The sequence below is a fragment of the Ornithorhynchus anatinus genome, chromosome 8 (assembly GCF_004115215.2).
Source record: "Ornithorhynchus anatinus isolate Pmale09 chromosome 8, mOrnAna1.pri.v4, whole genome shotgun sequence".
NCBI lineage: Eukaryota > Metazoa > Chordata > Mammalia > Monotremata > Ornithorhynchidae > Ornithorhynchus > Ornithorhynchus anatinus.
The window spans coordinates 3,496,833-3,517,848 of NC_041735.1; the positions used below are offsets into that span (position 1 = coordinate 3,496,833).

At 48.3% G+C, this 21,016-nt stretch overlaps 1 protein-coding gene across 6 annotated transcripts in view; it reads right to left on the reverse strand.

Annotated features, from left to right (window-relative positions):
* The window catches only part of TCF12 (transcription factor 12), a 286,427-nt gene that overhangs the window by 71,341 nt on the left and 194,070 nt on the right, over positions 1–21,016 (reverse strand). For all 6 annotated transcript variants that reach the window (XM_029071273.2, XM_029071272.2, XM_029071276.2 and 3 more), the window contains exons 7-8: positions 2,709–2,844; positions 1,148–1,200 (exon numbers count right to left, since the gene is read on the reverse strand). In XM_029071273.2, coding sequence (XP_028927106.1) covers positions 1,148–1,200; positions 2,709–2,844 — 189 coding nt within the window. The remainder of the gene's footprint in view (positions 1–1,147; positions 1,201–2,708; positions 2,845–21,016) is intronic.

The following is a 21,016-nucleotide window of genomic DNA, read 5'->3' on the forward strand; positions in this document are numbered from 1 at the left end:
TGGAGAAGCCTGTCCCCGTCTCCCCAAAGTCTCCGCCCGCTCCCCCCAACCCCCATCCCCTGTTCTCCAAATAAGAAGTGGCATCTCCACTTCAGCCCGCACGCACACAACAACCGGATCAGACTTTAGTGGCTTTCTCCGTGTATCTGGGCCCGGGCAGGAGGGTCCTTTCGGCTTATACCGAGCTGCTGAGTTATGACTCATCTGGTCCCACCTGCGCCCATGTGTTAAGCACTGCCAAAGAAAAGCCCCCTCATCCATTTACACAACAAAGGGTTGTACCCCCGCAATGCGGGTACCCCCCCCCCCCCGTCACCCCCACCCCCCTTTCCTCCTCTCGCTACTCCTTGTCTGCCTTGTTTGTGTGGAGCGGGAGGAAAGCTAAAAAAGACCTCCCTGCCTCGCGCTGGGGATTTAATACCTCACGTGGCTCTGGACATGCAGATTCATTTACAAACAATTTTCTTCCTTTAAAGACTAAAGCATATTTAATAGCACAAAAACACCCCTATAGCATTAGATTATCACAGCCATTAATGATTTTTTTTTCCACCCAAACCTTTCCTGCCTTCTTCATCAAAGCCCTTTATTCTCAAAGGATACATTTTCGAGCAAAGAGGGATCAACAAACTAGTTGCTTGAAAGCCTTCCTGATGCTAGGCTGAAGTTAGGAAGGGCTTAATGAAGGTTTTAAAATCCACGAGGGCTTCACAATGAACATCTGACTTGGTGATTTATGCATATTAATAACCTCAGTCCTACAGAGGCAAGCTGAGCCGTCCGTGTCCTCCGAATGTTAATGTCTCCAGCTCCACTGGGATTATTACAAATGTAAATTTCTAAGATTCTCGGCTATTAATCTCTGTCTGTCCTCCTGTTCGGCAACATAATGACTAATTAAACATCAAAAGACCTGTACAGGAGATCTTCTTTGACAGCTCCCGGCCTAGCTCGCTTCCCAAGAGGGGGGACGGAAAGGGGGGGATGGGGGTAGGGGGGATTTAAATGGCAGGGACAGTGGGGGGCGGGGGAGAGAGCACAGGAGCTACAAATCGCGAAATCTGAACGCCAAGCGTCCGGCCGGAAGCCCCCGCCGCCACGACGCTCTGCACCCGTCTGGCCGTGGAGTGAGAAACGTGGTACTTACAGAAGAAGGCAACCCGGGGGGCACTTTCCTCACCTTCTTTGCCTGCAAAGGATCTGCACAGAGGAACAACACGCTTCGGTCAGCACCGTGGAAGGACCCGGCGGCGGGTTCCCTCGTGATGGGGCTGGGGGTGATGAGGAGGCTGGCTGGTCGTCGGGGACGGGGAGTGAGTCTGTTTATTGTTACACCGTACTCTCCCGAGCGCTTAGTCACTAGGAGAGGAGGTCCAAACTGGCACCTCATGACTCTGGTGGGCATCATCTCTGGGCATTCTACAGGAAGATCCTTTCTTTCCACCAGGATCTTGGACAGTTTTCCTCCCCAGGGTGCGGACCACAGAATGAAAGTCCCCACATGCCAGGGAAATTCTCTTATGTCTGAGAAGCAGCAAGGCCTAGTGGATAGAGCACGGACCTGGGAGTCAGAAGGACCTGGGTTCTAATTCTGGCTTCACCACTTGTCTGCTGTGGGACCTTGGGCAAGTCACTTCATTTCCCTCTGCCTTAGTTCCCTCATCTATCCCTCAGGGGATTAAGACTGTGAGCCCCCCTTGTTCAACCTGATTAGCTTGTATCTACCCCAGTGCTTAGTGCAAGTCTGGGACAGAGTAAGCTCTTAATAAATACTATATAAGAAACAAAAACAAAACCCGTGGCAGGAAAGGGGAGAGAGCACAGCATTTTATGGAATTCTGGGGTAAGAGGCTCCCTGAAGGACAACCCAACATGGGGAAACTCTGGAGAAAATCCCCCTGGAAGCATCCTTAATGATGATGATGATGATGATGATGGTATTTGTTAAGCTCTTACTATGTGCCAAGCACTGTGCTACCTTCTCATCCATCCTGCAGGCAGCTGCAGCAACCCCTGACACCATCCCACCTTCGCTCCCTTGAAAACTGCCCCGGGCCAAGGGTGACGAAATGAAAGCCACCCTGCCCCTCCCCAGTGATGATCCGCTGTCTCTGAGGAGACACGGTCATTACAGAAACGTGGCCAGGAAGCTTCCCCTGGTCTCTAGGCGGGTGCCAGATCTGAACCTTCCTGAAGGCCCATCTCCTCCAAGAGGCCTTCCCTGATAAAACTCCCCCTTCCTCTTCTCCCACACCCTTCTACGTTGCCCTGACTTGCTTCCTTTACTCTTCCCCTTCTCAGCCCCACAGCACTTCTGTAATTTATTTATATTAACGTCTATCTCCCTACCCTACCTCCAGACCGTAAGCTCGTCATGGCCACGGAATGTGTCTGTTTATTGTTGTACTGAATTCCCCCAAGTGCTTAGTACAGTGCTTTGCACACGGTAAGAGCTCAATAAATGTGACTGAATGAAAGAATGAATGGGCAAATGTATCCGGGGTGCCGGAGAAGGCTCTGAGTTCAAAACCCCGCCTCTGAGGCAACCGATCGACCAATGCCCGTAGACTCGACCCCCACCACCCCAGAGTTTTCTTTTCTCCATCTTCTGGCCAGGACCCCTCGGCTTTTCCGGAGTTCGGTACGCACCGAGACAGACCCCCTCCCGGGCTCCCCCCGAGCCGGCTCTCCGGGCTTGGCATACCCACCGAGGGCTGGCGTGTCGTGGAGCGGTCTCCTCCGAGAACTGGTGGCGGAGAACGGGTAGTAGGTTGTGCCTGGCTTTCCTGAAGCAGACAAAGGGGCCGGACTCCCCAGCCCGATGTCTTGGCGCAGGAGGCTGGTCTAAAAGAAAGAGCAGAGCAGAAGGGTCACCTACCCCCTGACGGCGACAAAGCCTCTGCCCCACCACCGACTCACACAGGGAGAAGCAGTGTGGCCTAAAGGTTAGAGACACTCAATTGTATTTATTGAGTGCTTACCGTGTACAGAGCACTGTATTAATAATAATAATAATTAAGGTATTTGTAGAGTGTTTACTACGTGCCAAGCATCCTTCTAAGCCCTGGGGTAGATACAAGGTCATCAGGTTGGGGCTTACAGTCTTCATCCCCATTTTACAGATGATGTAACCGAGACACAGAGAAGTGAAGTGACTTACCCAAGGTCACCCAGCGGATATGCGATAGAGCTGGGATTAGAATCCAGGTCCTTCGGACTCCCAGGCCCGTGCTCTATCCACTAAGCCACATAGTGGGGAGAGTGCAATAGAACAATATAACAGATACATTCCCTGCCCACAAAAACCTTACAGGCTAGAAAGCATATGTCTGGACATGTGCTTTTGGCAAGTCACTTCACTTCTCTATGCCTCATCTGTAAAATGGGGATTAAGACAGTGAGCCCGATGTGGGACAGGGACTGTGTCCAGCCCAATCTGTTTGAATTCCCTCTCTGGTGCTTAGTACACAGTAAGCGGTTAACAAATATCGTTATTATTATTACTATTATTATTATCATCAAACCAAACTGAACTGCAGCACCCACTAAAAAGTGTCTGGGAGGTGGATTAAAAAAAACCAAAACGATGTTCAGTCAAAGACGACGTCACCCACGCCCAGCTCCTGTTCCTCCCCGAGGGTGTGGTTGCTGGACCGACAATCCATTTCCCACTGTGAGCAATGGGCATATTCCCAAGTCTGCCGGTCCATGCCCTGATCTTCCCAAGTCCGCCATTCCTGAAGGGCAACCTGCTCCTGCCAGGCTGGCTGCTGTGGCTTCCCACCAATCAATCACTTGTATTTACTGAGCCACTTACTTTGGGCAGGGCACTGTACTGATGGCTTGGGAGAGTCCAACACAACAATCTAACTGACACATTCTCTCCCCACAACGAGGTGACAGTCTACAGGGGGAGAGAGACATTTCTGTGATGAAATCAAGGACGGATATAGATATCCAAGTGCTGTGGGCCTTGCTCGAGCCGGCCTTTCGCCCCATCTTGGGGGTTGAGCGTGGTGCCCTCACTCCATGTCAGGGCACCAGAGTGCATTCATTTGTCAGGTGGCACCTTGGTATCCTTACCCTGTATCCAACCTGATTTGCTTGGATCCACCCCAGCGCTTGTGCCCGGTACAAATTATCCCTCTAGACTGTGAGCTCATTGTGGGCCGGGAATGTGTCTGTTGGTTGTTGTGTTCTATTCTCCCAAGCACTTAGTACAGTGCTCTGCACACAGTAAGCGTTCAATAAGTACAAAAGAATGAATGAAAGAATGAGAGTGCTTAACAAATTCCACAATTATTCCTACCTCTCCCTTGTGAATTGCTCACCCTGGACTTATTGCCCAGGCATCTCTTTAACCTCCTTCTGGCCCAGCTGCTCTGGCCCTTCCTTTAACAGCCTGGAGATATATTAATTAATTCATTAATTAATTCATTCATTCAATCGTATTTACTGTGTGCACAACACTGTACTAAGCGCTTGGGAAAGTACAATACAACAATAAACAGTGACATTCCCTGCCCACAAAGAGTTCACAGCCTAGTAGCGGGGAGACAGACATCAATACAAATAAATAAAATGACAGATAAGGACATAAGTGGCGCACTGCGTCCTGTGTTAATGAATCCCAGCCGCTCACCCCTGAATCTGCCCAGCCAGCCTCCCTCCCGAGATACTAAGGGTGGAAAAAGTTCAGGGACCCCGACCCTTCTGCTGCTCTCAGCAGGTGCCTGAAAACAAGTCTGCCTCTTAGCTCCTGGGCTGTTAACGGGCTCTAATGCCAAGCAAGGCCCAGGATCCCCCACTTCCAGAATATCACACTTAATAATAATAATAATAATAATGTTGGTATTTGTTAAGCGCTTACTATATGCAGAGCACTGTTCTAAGCGCTGGAGAAGATACAGGGTGATCAGGTTGTCCCACATGAGGCTCACAGTCTTCATCCCCATTTTACAGATGAGGGAACTGAGGCACAGAGAAGTTAAGTGACTTGCCCACAGTCACAGAGCTGACAAGTGGCAGAGCTCGCTCTTTTCAGATCAGATCTCGGCCAGGAATTCTGGGAACCCGGCTCCATTCCGGGAAGCCCGGAGGACTTTCTTCCACCAGACGCTCTGAAGAAGTCGCCGGTCAGGGAAGCCCGGGTTGAGATTGACTCTGTAGGAGGTTACCAATCAATGGTATTTATTGAGCGGTTACTGTGTGCAGAGCACTTTACTAAGTACTTGGGAGACGACAGTGCAGCAGAGTTGGTAGACACATTCCCCTCCCACTGTGACCTTACAGTCTAAAGGCCTGTAACAAGGGCAGCTTTCAAGCCTGACTGTTTTTCTCAGACTAAGCAGCTTGGCCTAGTGGACAGCACCCAGGCCTGGGAGTCAGAAGGACCTGGGTTCTAATCCCGAACTGCCACAACTCTGCTGTGTGACCTTGGGCAAATCACTTTACTTCTCTGGGCCTCAGTTTCCTCATCTGTAAAAAATGAGGATAAGAGTGTGAGCTCAATGTGGGACAGGGACTGCGTCCAACCTGATTAACCTGCGCCTACCCCAGCACTTAGAACAGTACTTAGCACATAGTATGCATTTTAAAAGTACCAGAATTGAGTCATTTCCGATTTATAGCGACTCCATGGATATACACTCTCCAGAACGCCCTGTCCTCTGCCATAATCCACAATCTTTCTTACGGTTCTTCCGTTATCACTGTTATGGTCTCTAACCATCTAGCTGCCGGTCTGCCTCTTCCACGTTTTCCCTGGACTTTTCCTAGTTATTAGCATCCTCTCCGGAGAATTAGTCTTCCTGATTATGTGTCCAAAATTTGCTAATCTAAGCCGAGTTATTTGGCCTTCCAAAGACCACTTTGGTTTAATTTGCTCTAAAATCCATTACTATGTTCTTGCCCACAAGAACCTTACATTTTAGTTGGGGTGTGATATGGGAATATTTACAAACAGAATGACTCAACTAAATAACTGAATGCAAAAAACACACAGAATAAGAAACCAAAATAAACCAAAACAAAACATAACAAAACAAGCAAAACAAAACAAAACAATAAAGCCCCACACAGCCTTCCCTTCCCAGGTCGCTAGACCTACTTGCAGGCTGGGTTCAAGTCCCATCATTGCGCTACCCTGCCCATCCAGCCTGTCCACTCAAGGACCACTCTGCCCCACTGCCCCATCCTCAGAAGCTAAAAGGAGTTCAGAGTTCGCTTCCTCAGCCAGAAGGAGCCTGGCTGAGACTTCTCACTTCCAGGAAAGTCACCCCCCAAAAGACCATCATCACCCAGCACAAACATTAGGAAGGCCTCCCTGGGACACTAAAGTTCTGATAATAATCCCACCTTGTTTTGGGCACCAAATTTTTACTTTTCCAAAGCACTGTCATATTAATCACCCTATTTTACCTCACAATACCTGTGGTAGTTTTTTTAGCATTTGCTGTATGCCAAGCACTGAACTAAGTACTGGGGTAGATACAAGATAATCGAGTTAGTCACAGTCCCTTTGCCATAAGGGGTTCACGGTCTTAGAGAGAGAGAGAGAGAAGAGGTACTGAATCCTCATTTTGCAATGACGAAACTGGGGCCCACAGTAGTGAAGTGACTTGCCTGAAGTCACCCAGCAGGCAAATGGTGGAGGCAGGATTAAAACCCAGATCCTCTGACTCCCAGGTCTGTGCTCTTTCCACTAGATCACCCTGCTTCTTCATTCTAACAAGATAAGTGGAGATAACTATACACGTGAATAGGCTACCCTTGGGGTTCCAAGATGGGAAGAGCCTTTCCACACACACCAAGTTCAATAAGCCTTTCCAAATGCACACAAATCCCACAGCAGACAAGTAGCAGAGCCGGAATTAGAACCCAGGGCCTCTGACTCCCAGGCCCGGGCTCTTTCCACTAAGCCACACTGCCCCAAGATGACCAGTCGCGCCCGAACAGAACGCTAACCATTTGCTTCCGTCTCTGCTGCCCCATGGCTCGCCCGATAAACCGCTACATCTCCCCGCTGCGCCAACCAAACTGAAGTAGATGTCAGCTTGTCATATCGATTTTTCCGCCTGTCTGAGCCAATTGGGAAGCCCTATTGATTAGGACGGATCCTGTCCTGCGGGCAGCTGATACAGAAAGGAATACCCGGAGATCCCCAAGGATCGCCGGTTGGCCGACTCTCCGGATCATCGGCGGCGACCCGCCCTCTCCGAGCTGAACCTCCTGAGGTCTCTTCTTCGACGACGGTCCTCATTTCATTCATTTAATCGCATTTATTGAGTGTTTACTGTGTGCAGAGCACTGTTTTAAGCGCTTGGGAGCATACAATAAGAACCACGCGGAGCCTTGTCCCTACCGTCCAGGGAACGGAATATGTACCTCTCTAGTCGGCTAGAACCTCATCTGCCGAGCGTGTATCCAATTACTAAAGAATAATCAATGGCAGGTTGTTCTCCGGAATCCCTGACCTGAACTGACTCCTGGGATTAGTGTCACAACAGATAAGCCAAGATTGCTGTTAACTAGCCCCCTTTCAGGATTGCCTAGGAGAAACGTCCAGCTCATGAACACGCAGGCCAAGTCTATTGAGGGAAATTTTCAGCACCTGTTCTGGGCCCGGCCCGCGAGGAAAGAAAACTGTTTTGGATCTCCCCACAACCACAGCCAACCCACCACTGGGGAAGCTCTAATTCTAAACCGGGTTGGGGAGAGAGAGTGAGGCTTGAACATTAATGTGCCTTATCGAAGGCCCGTCTCCTCCAAGAGGCCTTCCCTGGCTAAGCCCTCATTTCCTCTTCTCCCACTCCCTTCTGTGTCATATTTGGATTAGTAAAATCCTTTTCTCATCCTCCTCCTCAGCCCCACAGCACCTACGTACATATATATAACTTATGAGTTCGTTGTGGGCAGGGAACATGGCTACAAACTCTGTTATACTGTACTCTCCCCAGTGCTTAGTACAGTACTCTGTACACAGTATGTACTCAATAAATACGACAGATTGATTGACTGACAGTGGTGGTGACGCCATGGGTGGTGAGAGGATCTACCATAACCTAGCTCGTACACTTGGCTCCTCTAACACTAACCTCACCGTACCTCGATCTTGTCTATCTCGCCGCCGACCTCTCGCCCACATCCTGCTTCTGGCCTGGAACACCCTCCCTCTTCATATCCGACAGACAATTACTCTCTCCTTCTTCAAAGCCTTACTTACTGAAGGCACGTCGTGGCCAAGAAACCTTCCCTGATTAAGCCTTCCTTTCCGCTTCCCCAACTCCCTTCTGTGTAGGTATTGAGCCCCCATTTTGCAGATGAAGGAACTGAGGCTCAGAGAAGCTAAGTGACTTGCCCAAGGTCACACAGCAGGGATAAAAAAACCCCAGGTACAATAGAATTGGCAGATACCATCCCTGCCCACAAGGAGCTTATAATCTAGTGGCTGGGGGGCTTCCACGCTCCCAGCCAAGTTTGATCCCCACCCCCTTTTATCCCCACGCTCCTGAGTGGCCAACTTTAGCTAAGGCAGAGCAAAGAATAGGAATGGGAAAGGTATTACTGAAATAATAATAATTATGGTATTTGTTCAGTGCTTACTATGTGTCAGGCACTGTACTAAGCGCTGGAGGCACCGCCTGACCCCATTCGGGGAAAGGCCGAAGGACCCTATCAATGAATCAATAGAATTTATTGAGCACTTACTACAGTATTATTGGTATTTGTTACTTACTAATTGTGTGTCATACACTGTAGTAAGTGCTGGGGTGGATACAAGGGAATGGGATTGGACACAGTCCCTGACTCACATGGGACTCCTAGTCTTAATCCCCATTTTTTACCTAACAGGTAACCGAGGCACAGAGAAGTCAAGAGAATTTCCCAAGGTCACAGAGCAGATAAGGGATAGAGTGGAGCTTAGATGCCAAGGTTCTTCTGACACGTAGGTCCCGGCTCTATTCACTAGACCACGCATCTTACTATGTGTAAAGCACTCTCCTAAGCACTTGGGAGAGACCCATCCAACAGAGTTGGTAGACCAACTGACTGAGGTCCTAGTGGCCCCCTCCCTACGAGACCCCCAAAGAAACCTCCTGGGAACAGCTGCCTGCCATTACACGGCATGCCCGGCACCCGGTATATATTTTTAATTAACTTCCACTCCTTCCGGCAAATTAAACAAGCGCCTAATTAACCCTATGCCTACTTCAAAACTGCTGGTTTGATTTGGTGATTAAAGTTTTGAAGTACCGCGCGCTGAGCGCCGTCTTCTAAAAAGAGTTTCAAACTGGTGTGCGGTTTCTTTCCCTCTGCCAAGTCGGGCCGGGGGAACCCCCATCCAACACTCAAGTCAGATTTTCCACAGTCGAGCCAAACGAACCCTCGACCCCCACCTCCCCTGGGGAGGTCCACACTGGCCCCCGCCTAACGATTCCCTCCATTGTCAGGACCACCCCGATCTCAGAAACGCTTATTCCCCTTTTCCAAAGAGCGAGCAGCTGTTCCTAGCCTGGTCCAATCCATGGAGACTGCCAAAACCAAAGGGATGGCGGAGGTGGAAAGAGATGACGGAGGTGGAAAGACGGCTTCGAGAAGGCCCAGTGTGACGTTCACTCTATCAATCAATGAAGAAGCGGTGTGGCTTAGTGGATACAGCCCGGACCTGGGAGTCAGAAGGACCTGGGTTCTAATCCCTGCTCTGCCACACGTCTACTGTGTGACCTTGGGCAAGTCGATTTACTTCTCTGGGCCTCAGTTGCCTCATCTGGAAAATGGGGATGAAGACCACAAGCCCTTTATGGGGCAGGGACTGTGCCCAACCCAATTACCTTTTTGGCCTAGTGGATAGAGCATGGGCCTGGGAGTCAGAAGGTCATGGGTTCTAATCCCAGCTCCACCACTCGTCTCCTGTGATCTTGGACAAGTCATTTCTCTGTGCATCAGTGTAATGGGGACAGAGACTGTGAGCACTACGTGGAACAGGGTCTGCGTCCAACCCGATTTGCTTGTATCCACCCCAGCGCTTAGTACAGTGCCTGGCACAGAGTAAGCACTTTACAAATACCGGCAGTATTACTATTATTATCCCAGTGCTCGGCACAGAGTAAACACTTAACAAACACCACAATTATTATTATAATTAACCCATCAGTCAATGGTATTTATTAAGTGCTTACTCTGTGCAGACTATACTAAGCGCTTGGGAAAGTACAACAGAATTAGCAGATGCGTTCCCTGCCCATAGTCGGCTGTCTGACTACTGGCCTCCTCTCACAGCACTCTTGGAGACGCCATTCTGCTCTACGGTTCCTACTCCGAAAAGACCCGCCGTTAATTGCAAGATATCAGCACCTGACACTGAGAACTTAGAGCTCTGGTTGGCTGATGGTTAATTGTGCAACTCAGAGTGCCCCTCTCCCCCTCTCTGGTCCCCCGCCCCCAGCTAGTCATCAGTTACCTGTTCATTTTCCACAAATGACTAAAAAGCAGACCGTAATAAACCCCGGATTTGGAAAACACTGTCGTTCGAGAAATAATTGTATTATGATGTAAATTTACTTTAAATTGAAATTCTAGGGATATGGGTGCAATTATCAGCATGTTGTTAAAGAATTCTATCCTGAGAATCTCATTAGATAGTGAGGCGAACTACAATTGTTATCATTTTGAGAACAAAGGGATCTTGAATGAGTAATCAATAGCAACTGGCAGAAAATGAGACATTAATTATGATCCTCTCTAGTGTTTTGTCTCCGACAAGGTTTCATTAAATGCTTTGTGCTAACCTGTACCGTTCCAAGTCATTACAAACACATTGGACAATATATTCATTTTTTTTTGGTTGGGGGGGAGGAGAGGAGGGAGGAGAGGCAGGATGAGAGGGTAACATCTCAAAGCAACAACAAAAAAACCCCTCTCTGAGATCCAACTATTTTTTTCCCCCCGGTCAATAAAAACACACCAACCACAAACTAAATGTTCCGCAATTAAAAAATAAATGAATAAAAATGGGCCAAGTCATTCAGTCTCGGTGTAGTCTCTTGAAAATTTAATTACCATCGTCTATACCTAAAGTGTCATGCAGGTTTGAGAAGCTAATGACAGTCATCCATCAGATGCATCCTGTCAGTGCAATCAGCCCAATGTAGCTTGCTGGAATAAAAATAAAGAAATAAATAAAATGAACTAACTACTAAAGTGGTGCAGCATCGTAAAGAAAATAACGCCTTGAGTTTTACTATCCCGTCCTCGATTAACATGATTACGGAGAAATTCGGAGCTCGGCCTCTCTGATGCACAACTGGGCCCAGTAAGTAAAACTGGGATGCCAACCTTTCATGGAACCGTCTGCCTCTCGCAGAAGATAGAGGGAGGGGAGCAGTGGTGAATGGATACACCGGTGAGATATACTGGGGATGGTGCAAAAGGGTAAATGCTTTCTGGCCTAGAACGCCCTACCCATATCTGACTGACAATTACTCTCCCCCATTCAGAGCCTTATTGAAGGCCCATCTCCTCCAAGAGGCTTTCCCTGACTGAGACCTCTATTCCTCTTCCCCGACTCCCTTCTGCATTACCCTGACTTGCTCCCTTTATTCATTGCCCCTGCCTGCCCCACAGACAAGGGCACGTCTGAACTGGTGGGTGCTACCTGGTAGGTTTTCCCTAAACTGGTCCTTTTCTTTCTTTCTTTTCTTTTTTCTTTCCTTCTCTTTCTCTACCCACCCGCCCCCGCCTCCTGATCCCTTCAGGTGACTGCTGGCTCCGCTGGTTGGAGACGCCAGGATGGCCAGTGCTGTGACAAGCCTTTGGAGGATAAAGTCCCACTGGAGTCCTGGGAAAGAAAATGTCCGTAACCAATCCTCCAGGTGGGGCTGACTCAGTTTCTTCTCTTCCCCTGACCGCCCCTGGGACAGGGAGGAAACCTTCTGTCGCATCACCTGGATTTGGTAACATGGTCCCTAAATATCGGGATTGGGGAGGAGAGGTTTTTTTGCTTTTTTAAAAATGACATTTAAGTGCTTTAGTGTGTGCCAGGCTCTGTTCTAAACGCTGGGGTAGATATGAGATAATCAGGTTGGACACAGTCCCTGTCCCACATGGGGCTCCCAGTCTTAAACCCCATTTTACGGATGAAGTAACTGAGGCCCAGAGAAGTGAAGTGACTTGCCCCAAGGTCACCCAGCAGGCAAGTGGTGGAGACGGGATTAGAATCCAGAGCCTTGCGCCTCCCAGGCCTGTGCTCTATCCACTAGGCTGTTCCACTGGGAAGCAGCATGGTGTAGTGGATAGAGCATGGGCCTGGGAATCAGAAGGTCACGGGTTCTAATCGTGGATCTGCCATTTGTCTGCTGTGTGGCCGTGGGCAAGTCACTTCACTTCTCTGTGCCTCAGTTCCCTCATCTGTAAAGTGGGGATTGAGACTGGGAGCCCCTCATAGGACAGGAACTGTGTCCAACCCGATTTGTTGTTCCACCCCAGCCTGGCTCATTGTAAGTTCTTAACAAATACCATAATTATTATTACTATTAGGCCACTCTAGGTTAGAAAGCATTCATTTCAGTTTTTTTTTCTCCAGGTGACTGTGTAGGAGTGAGAGCTCCATTAGGACTCAAAAACTGTGTGGGAAGTGGACAGGGAATTTAATCCACTTCCTTATTTTGGGGGTAACCCAAGATGCAGCAATTTGGACATCTGAAGGATCAGCTCCTTCAGTTATATGTGTCAGAGTAGGCCATTTAAAGTGACAAAACCCAAATGTCCGAGACCTGGGTCAGGGGGAGGGAGGAGACACTGATTTGGGTGCAAGGGGCCGGACCAGGAAACTACTCCAGATCCCTCCCAGCTCAAAGATTCTCTGGCTTCCAGTCCGTGTTCTCCATATCTGCTCCCCATCCCCCAGCTCACCCAGCCCAGCTGCCCCACACAGCGATGATCCATCTTCTTTGTCTCTTCAAATCTGATTCCACCCCATCCCACCTCTTTATGGTATTTATTAAGCTTTATTAAACACTTATTATGTGCCAAGCACGGTTCTAAGCGCTAGGGTAGATACAAGTCGATCGAGTTGGACACAGGCCCTGTCCCATATGGGGTTCCCAGTCTAATTAGGAGGGAGAATGGGTATCAAATACCTATTTAACAAATGAGGGACCTGAGGAGAAGTTAAGTGACTTGCCCAAGGTCACACAGCAAGCAATTGGCAGAGTAGGGACTAAAACCTAGACCCTCTGACTACCAGGCCAGGGTTTTTTTCCATTATACCACACTGCTTCTCCTTGTGTTTGGGAAGATCTGGATAACACTGTTGAAACCTGTGGCCTAGATGCACTGGTTTCTCCTCTCCATTAAGGTGCCTGTCAACATCTGGGTACTTATTGAGCACCTACTGGGTGCCAAGCACTAGGTGTCTACAGAAAATACAGGAGGAAGAGACAAGGGTCCCATTCCTGAGTTTTCGAGGGTTTGGTGGCTCATCTTGGGCAGGGAACATGTCTACCAGCTCTGATATAATGTATTCTCCCAAGCGCTTAGTATAGTGCCCTGTACAAAGTAAGCACATACTTTGTTCGCAGTAAGCGCTCAATAAATACAATTGATTGATTGGGTTTAGTTAGGCAGGTTGTCATTTCAGAAAGAAGGAACCGCCACAGGTTTTAGAAGCTGCCAGTCTGTCACTGAACCCCACTTCCTGTGAGGATGGGCGAGAGGGAGATGCAGGCAGACATTCATTCCTTCGCTGCAGGCTGGTTTTAAGAGGTTGCTGCCCACTTCCTCAGAGATGTGCTCAATCACCTTGGCCCCTTCTACTTCACCTAGCTACCCTCTTCCTACATCCCAGCCCGCACTCTTCGCTCCCCTCGTGCTAACTTTCTCACTGTACCTCGATCTCATCTATCTGACCGCCGACCTCTCGCCCACATCCTGCCTCTGGCCTGGAACGCCCTCCCTCCTCATACCCGGCCGACAATCACTCTCCCCGTCTTTAAAGCCTTGTTGAAGGCACATCTTCTCCAAGAGGCCTCCTCTCCTCTTCTCCCTCTCCCTTCTTCATCACCCTGACTTGCTCCCTTTATTTATCCACCGTCCCAGCCCCACAGCATTTTATGCACATATCTGTAATCTGTCTCCTGCTCTAGACTGCAAGCTCACCTTGGACAGAGAATGTGTCTGTTTATTTTATACTGTACTCGCCCAAGTGCTTAGTACAGAGATGCACACATGGTAAGTGCTCAATAAATACAACTGAATGAATGATTGAAAGACGGGTACATTCTCCCCGCAAACGCCTGGCAGTTGACCCAGCAGTTTGACTGGGGTGAAGTAAGACTGATGCCCTTGCCAGGCTCGAAGGCTGGTTCTCCCGGGACCGTGGGGCTGCCAGAGCTGAGCTGGGAGAACGGCAGACAGTCCGATTGTGTGATGCAGGCCTGTTGCCAGTCTAAGAGAGTCACACGCCAGCAGTGCCCAGAGGATGTTATTTTTCCAGGCCGGGCATAAGTTTATCAAGCCGTGAATCGAGATTCTTCTTGGGACACTGTTCTCTCAACAATAAAAATGAGAGAAAAACTGGAGCCCAGAGAATCACATCTGTGGAACGGGCCTTTCCCTCGCTACGGAGTGCTCTGCACACGGTAAGTGCTCAATCAATACAACTGAACGATCGAATGAACACGGAGTGTCGCCAGTCACCACAGCGGGGTTCTGAGAGTTGTGGTTTGCTGTGCTCTGCAGAGTGCTCACTAGCCTTCATTCATTCATTCGATCGTATTTATTAGGCACTTACCATGCGCAGAGCACTGTACTAAGTGCTTGGGAAAGTACAACACAACAATAAACCATTACATTCCCTGCCCACAGTGAGCTTACAGTCTAGAGGTGGGGAGCCTTCTGGGGGAGATTCCGTTCATCCAAATTCAATCTCCAGTATTGAGCGCTTGCGCTGGGCAGGTGCCACAGTAAGTACAATAACGTTAGCAGACACAACCCCTGCCCTCAAATAATTTGAGGGAAGGTAGAGGGCAAAAGAAACTACACAAAGGGGGAATCCAAATTTAACAGGCAGCGGCAATTCCAAAGTTGTCTGTTAGACCTGAAGCCGCCAACGCTGACCAAGAAGTTTTCCACGAATTCACTAAAAAATCCCAGCTGATTAAATATGATGAAAATGGAATGGGCTTTAATATGCTGCTATGAGGTTCTTGGCATCAATATCTGAGAAATCAGTCAGTTTCTTCCATTCAATAATAATAATTATGGTACTTGTTAAGCATTTACTATGTGCCAAGCACTGTTCCAAGTGCTGGGGTAGATTTAAGTTAGTCAGGTTGGACACAGTCCCTGTCCCACACAGGGCTCACACTCTTAATCCCCATTTTACAGATGAGGTAACTGAAGTATAGAGGAGTGAAGTGACATGCTCCAAGTCACACAGTAGACATGTAGTGGCGTCAGAATTAGAACCCATGACCTTCTGACTCCCTGGCCCGAGCTCTATCCACTAAGGCACGCTGCCTCTCATTAGACCTGGGTTTGAGGAGGGAGGAGATGAGAGGGGCTGCTTGAAATTCTAACTTCTGCTTCTTCCTCACTTCCTCCTGATAAAGGAGCTGGGCAGCTCTGGATTTATCTTCTTACCAGAATTTAACAATAACGACAACGATGATGATAATCATAATATGTCAGTGCTTACTATGTGTAGATATGAGATAATCAGGTCCCACACGGGATTCGTAAGTAGGAGGGAGAACAGGTAATGAATTCCCATTTTGCAGATAAAGGAACTGAGGCCCAGAGAAGTGAAGTGACTTGCCTAAGGTCACACAGCAGATAAGTGCTGGAGCCAGGATTAAAACTCAAGTCCTCTGAGTCCCAGGCCTGGGCTCTTTTCACTAGACCATGCAGTTTCCCAGCATTTTTTGAAAAATCTGGAGGGGAAATGTGTACAGGTCATAACTGAGGATTTTCCAATTTGGTCATAGCTCACAATGCTTTGGAAGGAGGCTGGTGGAATTAAAAAATGCACTAGAAAACAGATAAACGACTAAATATTTTGGGTTCCAGGACCGCAAAAATGTTGGTGAAACTTTTTAAGGAACACTAGGAATGTTTTCTAATGTCACGACGGCAGTTGGTTCCCGGGTAGTGGCTCCACTGATTACTCTGAAAGCCCACCCGAGAGGCGCAACGCTATGGACTAAACGCAAGGGGCCTGTGGAACCCCTCGATACCTCGTGCCCTGAGTCAATGCTTCCAAGGAGCCTCTTCCTGGAGTTACTACTCAACCACAGAATCCCTTATTATTAATAATATTCACTCATTCATTCAACCATATTTATTCAGCGCTGTGTGCAGACAATACTAATACTAATAGCTCCTGTTAAGCGCTTACTATGTGCCACATTATGGGCCAAGCACTGTTTTAAGCCACTGGAGAAGATACGAGCTAATCAGGTTGGACACAGACCCTGTCCCACATGGGGCTCACACTCTTATCCCCATTTTACAGATGAGGTAACTGAAGCCCAGAGAAGTGAAGTGACTTGCCTTAGGTCACACAGCAGACATGTGGCAGTGCCGGAATTAGAACGCACGTCCTTCTGACTCCCAGGCCCGTGCTCTATCCACTAAATCATGCTGCTTTCGAGACTGGGAGGTCAGCTAGAACAGTCCTCTGCCTCCAAACAGGGCCATGACCAGTGGTGCTGCTCCAAGACTGAAGGGCCCAAAGGGACTCCAAAGGATGGCCCAAACCCACCTCTTGTGGGTTTGCTGCCTGCACCTGGACCCCAACCCTACCTGAAATGGAGGTGGCTTCCGATCCTTGGGCTTGAACCATGGACAACGGTTCTCTCGCCTCCTCCGCCCCTCCTGACGGTGGGCCATTTTAGCGTCCCACAACCTTCGCCGTCAGCAAGTTCTTCTTTACATCCGACCTACATATCTTATGCTGCTGTCCAAACCAGTTGCCTCTGGGTTCTAATTTCCACTGAGGAAAGAAACAGCCGATCACCATCTTCTAGATAACGACTCAAATCTTCTGGAAGATGGCGATCAGAGACCCCCAGATAACTAGGGCCCCCGAAGAGGGGTCCTGGAGGGGAAATTAAATTGCCACTGGGGCAACCAGCTCTCATTTACTGCCTAAAATATACTGTATTTCTTCTTTCCCAGATTCCTCCTAAGTCAGGTATTTCATAGGTTCTAATCTCAGCTCCACTGCTTCTCTATGTGACCTTGGGCAAGCCACTTCTCTGTGCCACAGTGATCTCATCTGTAAAATGGGGATTAAGACCGTGAGTCCCATGTGGTACAGGGACTGTGTCCAAGCTGATTAGCTTGTATCTACGCACTGCTTGACACTTAGTAAGCGCTTAACAAATACCATCATCATTATTAGTATTGACTGAGGCCGAGGCTGCCGCCGACGTGCCTGGATGGAATCACTCGGGTCTTGGGTCGTTTTCCTCAAGGCGAGGTGGTCGGGATTCATTCATTCATTCAATAGTATTTATTGAGTGCTTACTATGTGCAGAGCACTGTACTAAGCGCTTGGAATGTACAATTCGGCAACAGACAGAGACAATCCCTGCCCATTGATGGGCTTACAGTGGGGTTGTACCCTGTGGTAGGGGGGAGGGGGAGCCGAGCCAGGAGATCCTGGGTTGTGCCCACCCAGTGAGTTTGGCAGCTTCAGGGCTAAGAGAAATTCTTCCACCTGCCCTCTTGCTCACACCATTCCTCCAGGAAGAGTGGTTATTTCCCAACGGAGATATTTTCGGCCAGGGAGAAATAAGGACTGAAATTTCTGCTTCGGCTACCCCCATCTCCACGACCCTCCTCGACAAAACCAGCAGCAGGCGAGGAGCAGGGACCGTGACCTCAAGACGGTGACAGCGGGAGAAAACAACAGGCCGAAAGCTCTGGGTGAAAAAAAATATCTTATGTATTCACCTCAAAACAACCGCATTTGGCTTCCACAAATTCCCATCGGGGACACTAACTATGCCGTTAATGTGCATAAAATGTTACTGACATATTGCAAAACTCAGGCTAATTTAATAATGCTGATGTGTCTTACATCATGTTCAGATGATGTAATAATATGTTGCTAAATGAGTCACCTCAGATTAGCTTCATGGCAATGGCATAACTGATTGGCCATTAAAGAGAAACCGATGTAGCAATATTCCTGGAAACGTTGATGGATTGTTCTGCAATTGAATTGTTTTCTTTTATTGATCAAGCACACGGAGCGCGTGGAGCCGACAGCTTTCTGAACAATAGGTACGATACTTTCAAAACAGTCCCAGTCACCACAAAGTGAAAAATCCATCTATCATTAGGGCATAAAGTAGTTTATAAAACGATATTTTACCCTGTCTGAGGGAAATGTAATTAATGGCTCCCAGCACGGGGCCTGCTTCCAGGCCATTACATCTTTCAACAATCACGGTTCACAGAAAAATGACGGCCATCGATTAACTTCCCTTTCTCGGGGGTGGGAGGGTGAGGGAAGGCAGGCCGCAATTCTGTAACCGAAATTGGAAACTCTGACTTTTTGCGGCTTTGTCCGCCTACAAGGGGAGATGAGGGGAAGCGGTGTGGCTGGGTGGGATGAGCACGGGCCTGGGGGTCAGAGGACCTGGGTTCTCATCCCGGCTCTGCCGCCTACCTGTTGCAAGTCACTTCACGTCTCCGGGCCTCAGTTTCCTCATCTGTAAAATGGAAATTTAATACCTGTTCTCCTTCCTACTTAAACTGTGAGTTCCCTATGGGATGGGGACTGTGTAATTTCTACCTACCCCAGTGTTTAGAACTGTGCTTGATACATAGTAGAGAAGTAGAGAAGGAACGTGGCCTAGTGGAGAGAACACGGGCCTGGGAGTCAGAAGGACTTGGGTTCTAATTCCGGTTCCTCCATTTGTCTCCTATGTGACCTTGGACAAATCACTTCACTTCTCTGGGCCACAGTTACCTCCTCTGTAAAATGGAGATTAAGACCGTGAACCCTATTTGGGACTGGACCGAGTCCAACCCGATTAGCTTGTATCTACCCCAGCGCTTAGTGCAGTGCCTGAAACCTAGTAAGTGTTTAATGAATATAATAAAAAAAATTGTAAGTGCTTTAAAAGTACCATTAAAAAAAACAGCGTGGGAGCCTCCTGCAGCAGGCATAAATTGGTTTCGAGATTAGATGGCATTTGCTGGCCGTTTTCCTTCCATGTCTATTCCATGTTTTCACGCGTTTGTTTTCTCCTCCCCTGTTCTGTCTCACACTTAACGCTCTTCTCATTCCCTCGATAATACCAGACTTAGAATGAGCCGGGATTTTTTTTTTTAATATGGTACTTGCTAAGCATTTACTAAGTGCCAGGCATTGTACTAAGCGCTGGGATCGATACAAGCTAATCAGATTGGACACAGTCCATGTCCCACATGGGGCTCACAGTATTTATCCTCATTTTGCAGAAGAGGTAACTGGAGCACAGAGAAGTGGAGTGACTTGCCCAAGGTCACCCAGCAGACAAGTGGCAGAACCAGGATTATTACCAAGGTCTTTCTGACTCCTAGGCCCATGTTCTATTCACTAGGCCAAACTCACGAGCACCCTACATCAAAGCTACTGAACTAAACCCACACATGTTTACTCAGAGAAGCAGTGTGGCCTAGTTGAAACAGACTTGGCCTGGGAGTCAAGGGGCTTGGGTTCTAATCCCGGCTCCTCCACTTGCTTGCTGTGTGATCTAGGGCAAGTCCCTTCCCTTCTCTGGGCCTACATTTCCTCACCGTTCTTCACCCCTTCAGTCTGTGAGCCCCATGTGGGTCAGGGATTGCATGTCACCTGAATAACTTCTTACTACCCTAGTGCTTAGAATAGCGCTTGGCACATAGAAAGTGCTGAACAAATATGATTCATATTATGACCCAATTGGCTAGTGCCAAGGTGGACGCAGGATATTTAGATTCAGAATTCAGCCCATGATTTAAAAATATCATTCTCTTAAAGTTTCTCAAATAATGATGATGATAATAGCACTGTTCTAAGCACTGGGGAAAGTACGAGATCATCGGGTCAGACTCAGAACCTCTCCCATAAGGGCTCGCAATCTAAGTAGGAAAGAGAACAGGTATTGAATCCCCATTTTACAGCTGAGGTAACTGAGGCACAGAGAAGTTAAGTGATTTGTCCAAGGTCCCATAGCAGATATGTGGTGGAGCCTGGATTAGAACCCAGGTCCTCTGACTCCCAGGCCTGGGCTCTTTCCACTAGGCCTTGCTGCTCCTCTATCAATATTTGCTCCCAAGGTAGGTAAAATACTGAGCTTCCCCCCTAGTGTAAATGTGTCTTAGAAATTCATTTACCAACTATCAAGGACACAGCACTTGTGTGTTTTCTCCACTTGATATTCCACTTGCCAAGATTCCCTCCCTTTCACATTTGACCCCCAAAGTAAAAATCCTGGAAATTGGTAATTTTTTAACCGCTGCTTCTTTCCCTGTGAGAGTATGGGCAATATCGATACTCTCCCCAATCAATCATTTGTAAAATTCTCTATGGTTCTGGAGGGCACAAAGCAATATTCCTGGAAATGATCCGTTAGCATCTGTCAAGGCGATTCCCCCCCGAACAGGGTAAGACGGTAATCGTTTTGTGCTTGTTATAGATTAACTTGATTTTAGCACTGGATACTGGGCAAACTTTTTGGGGAAAACAACCTTGAAAAGCATGAGCTTTGCTCTTTGAATAAGGCGAGGAGTTATTTTTGGACAGGTCGCTCCTGTACTGTTTATGCTGATGAAACCTCTCTGTCCATATTCTCTAATGAGAATGGACAGGATGATGCTCCTTGACTCCACCCTGTGATCTTTCTGGTGGGGGCAGGGGGCCTTTGCACTTGAGGTTTGCAAAAGAGTTGAGGGCTTCAAATTCATGCAAAGAAAAAACTGGCCACTTGGGAAGGGATGCACTCTCCCGTCTTGATGTGGCACACTGAAAGGTAAGTCTTTT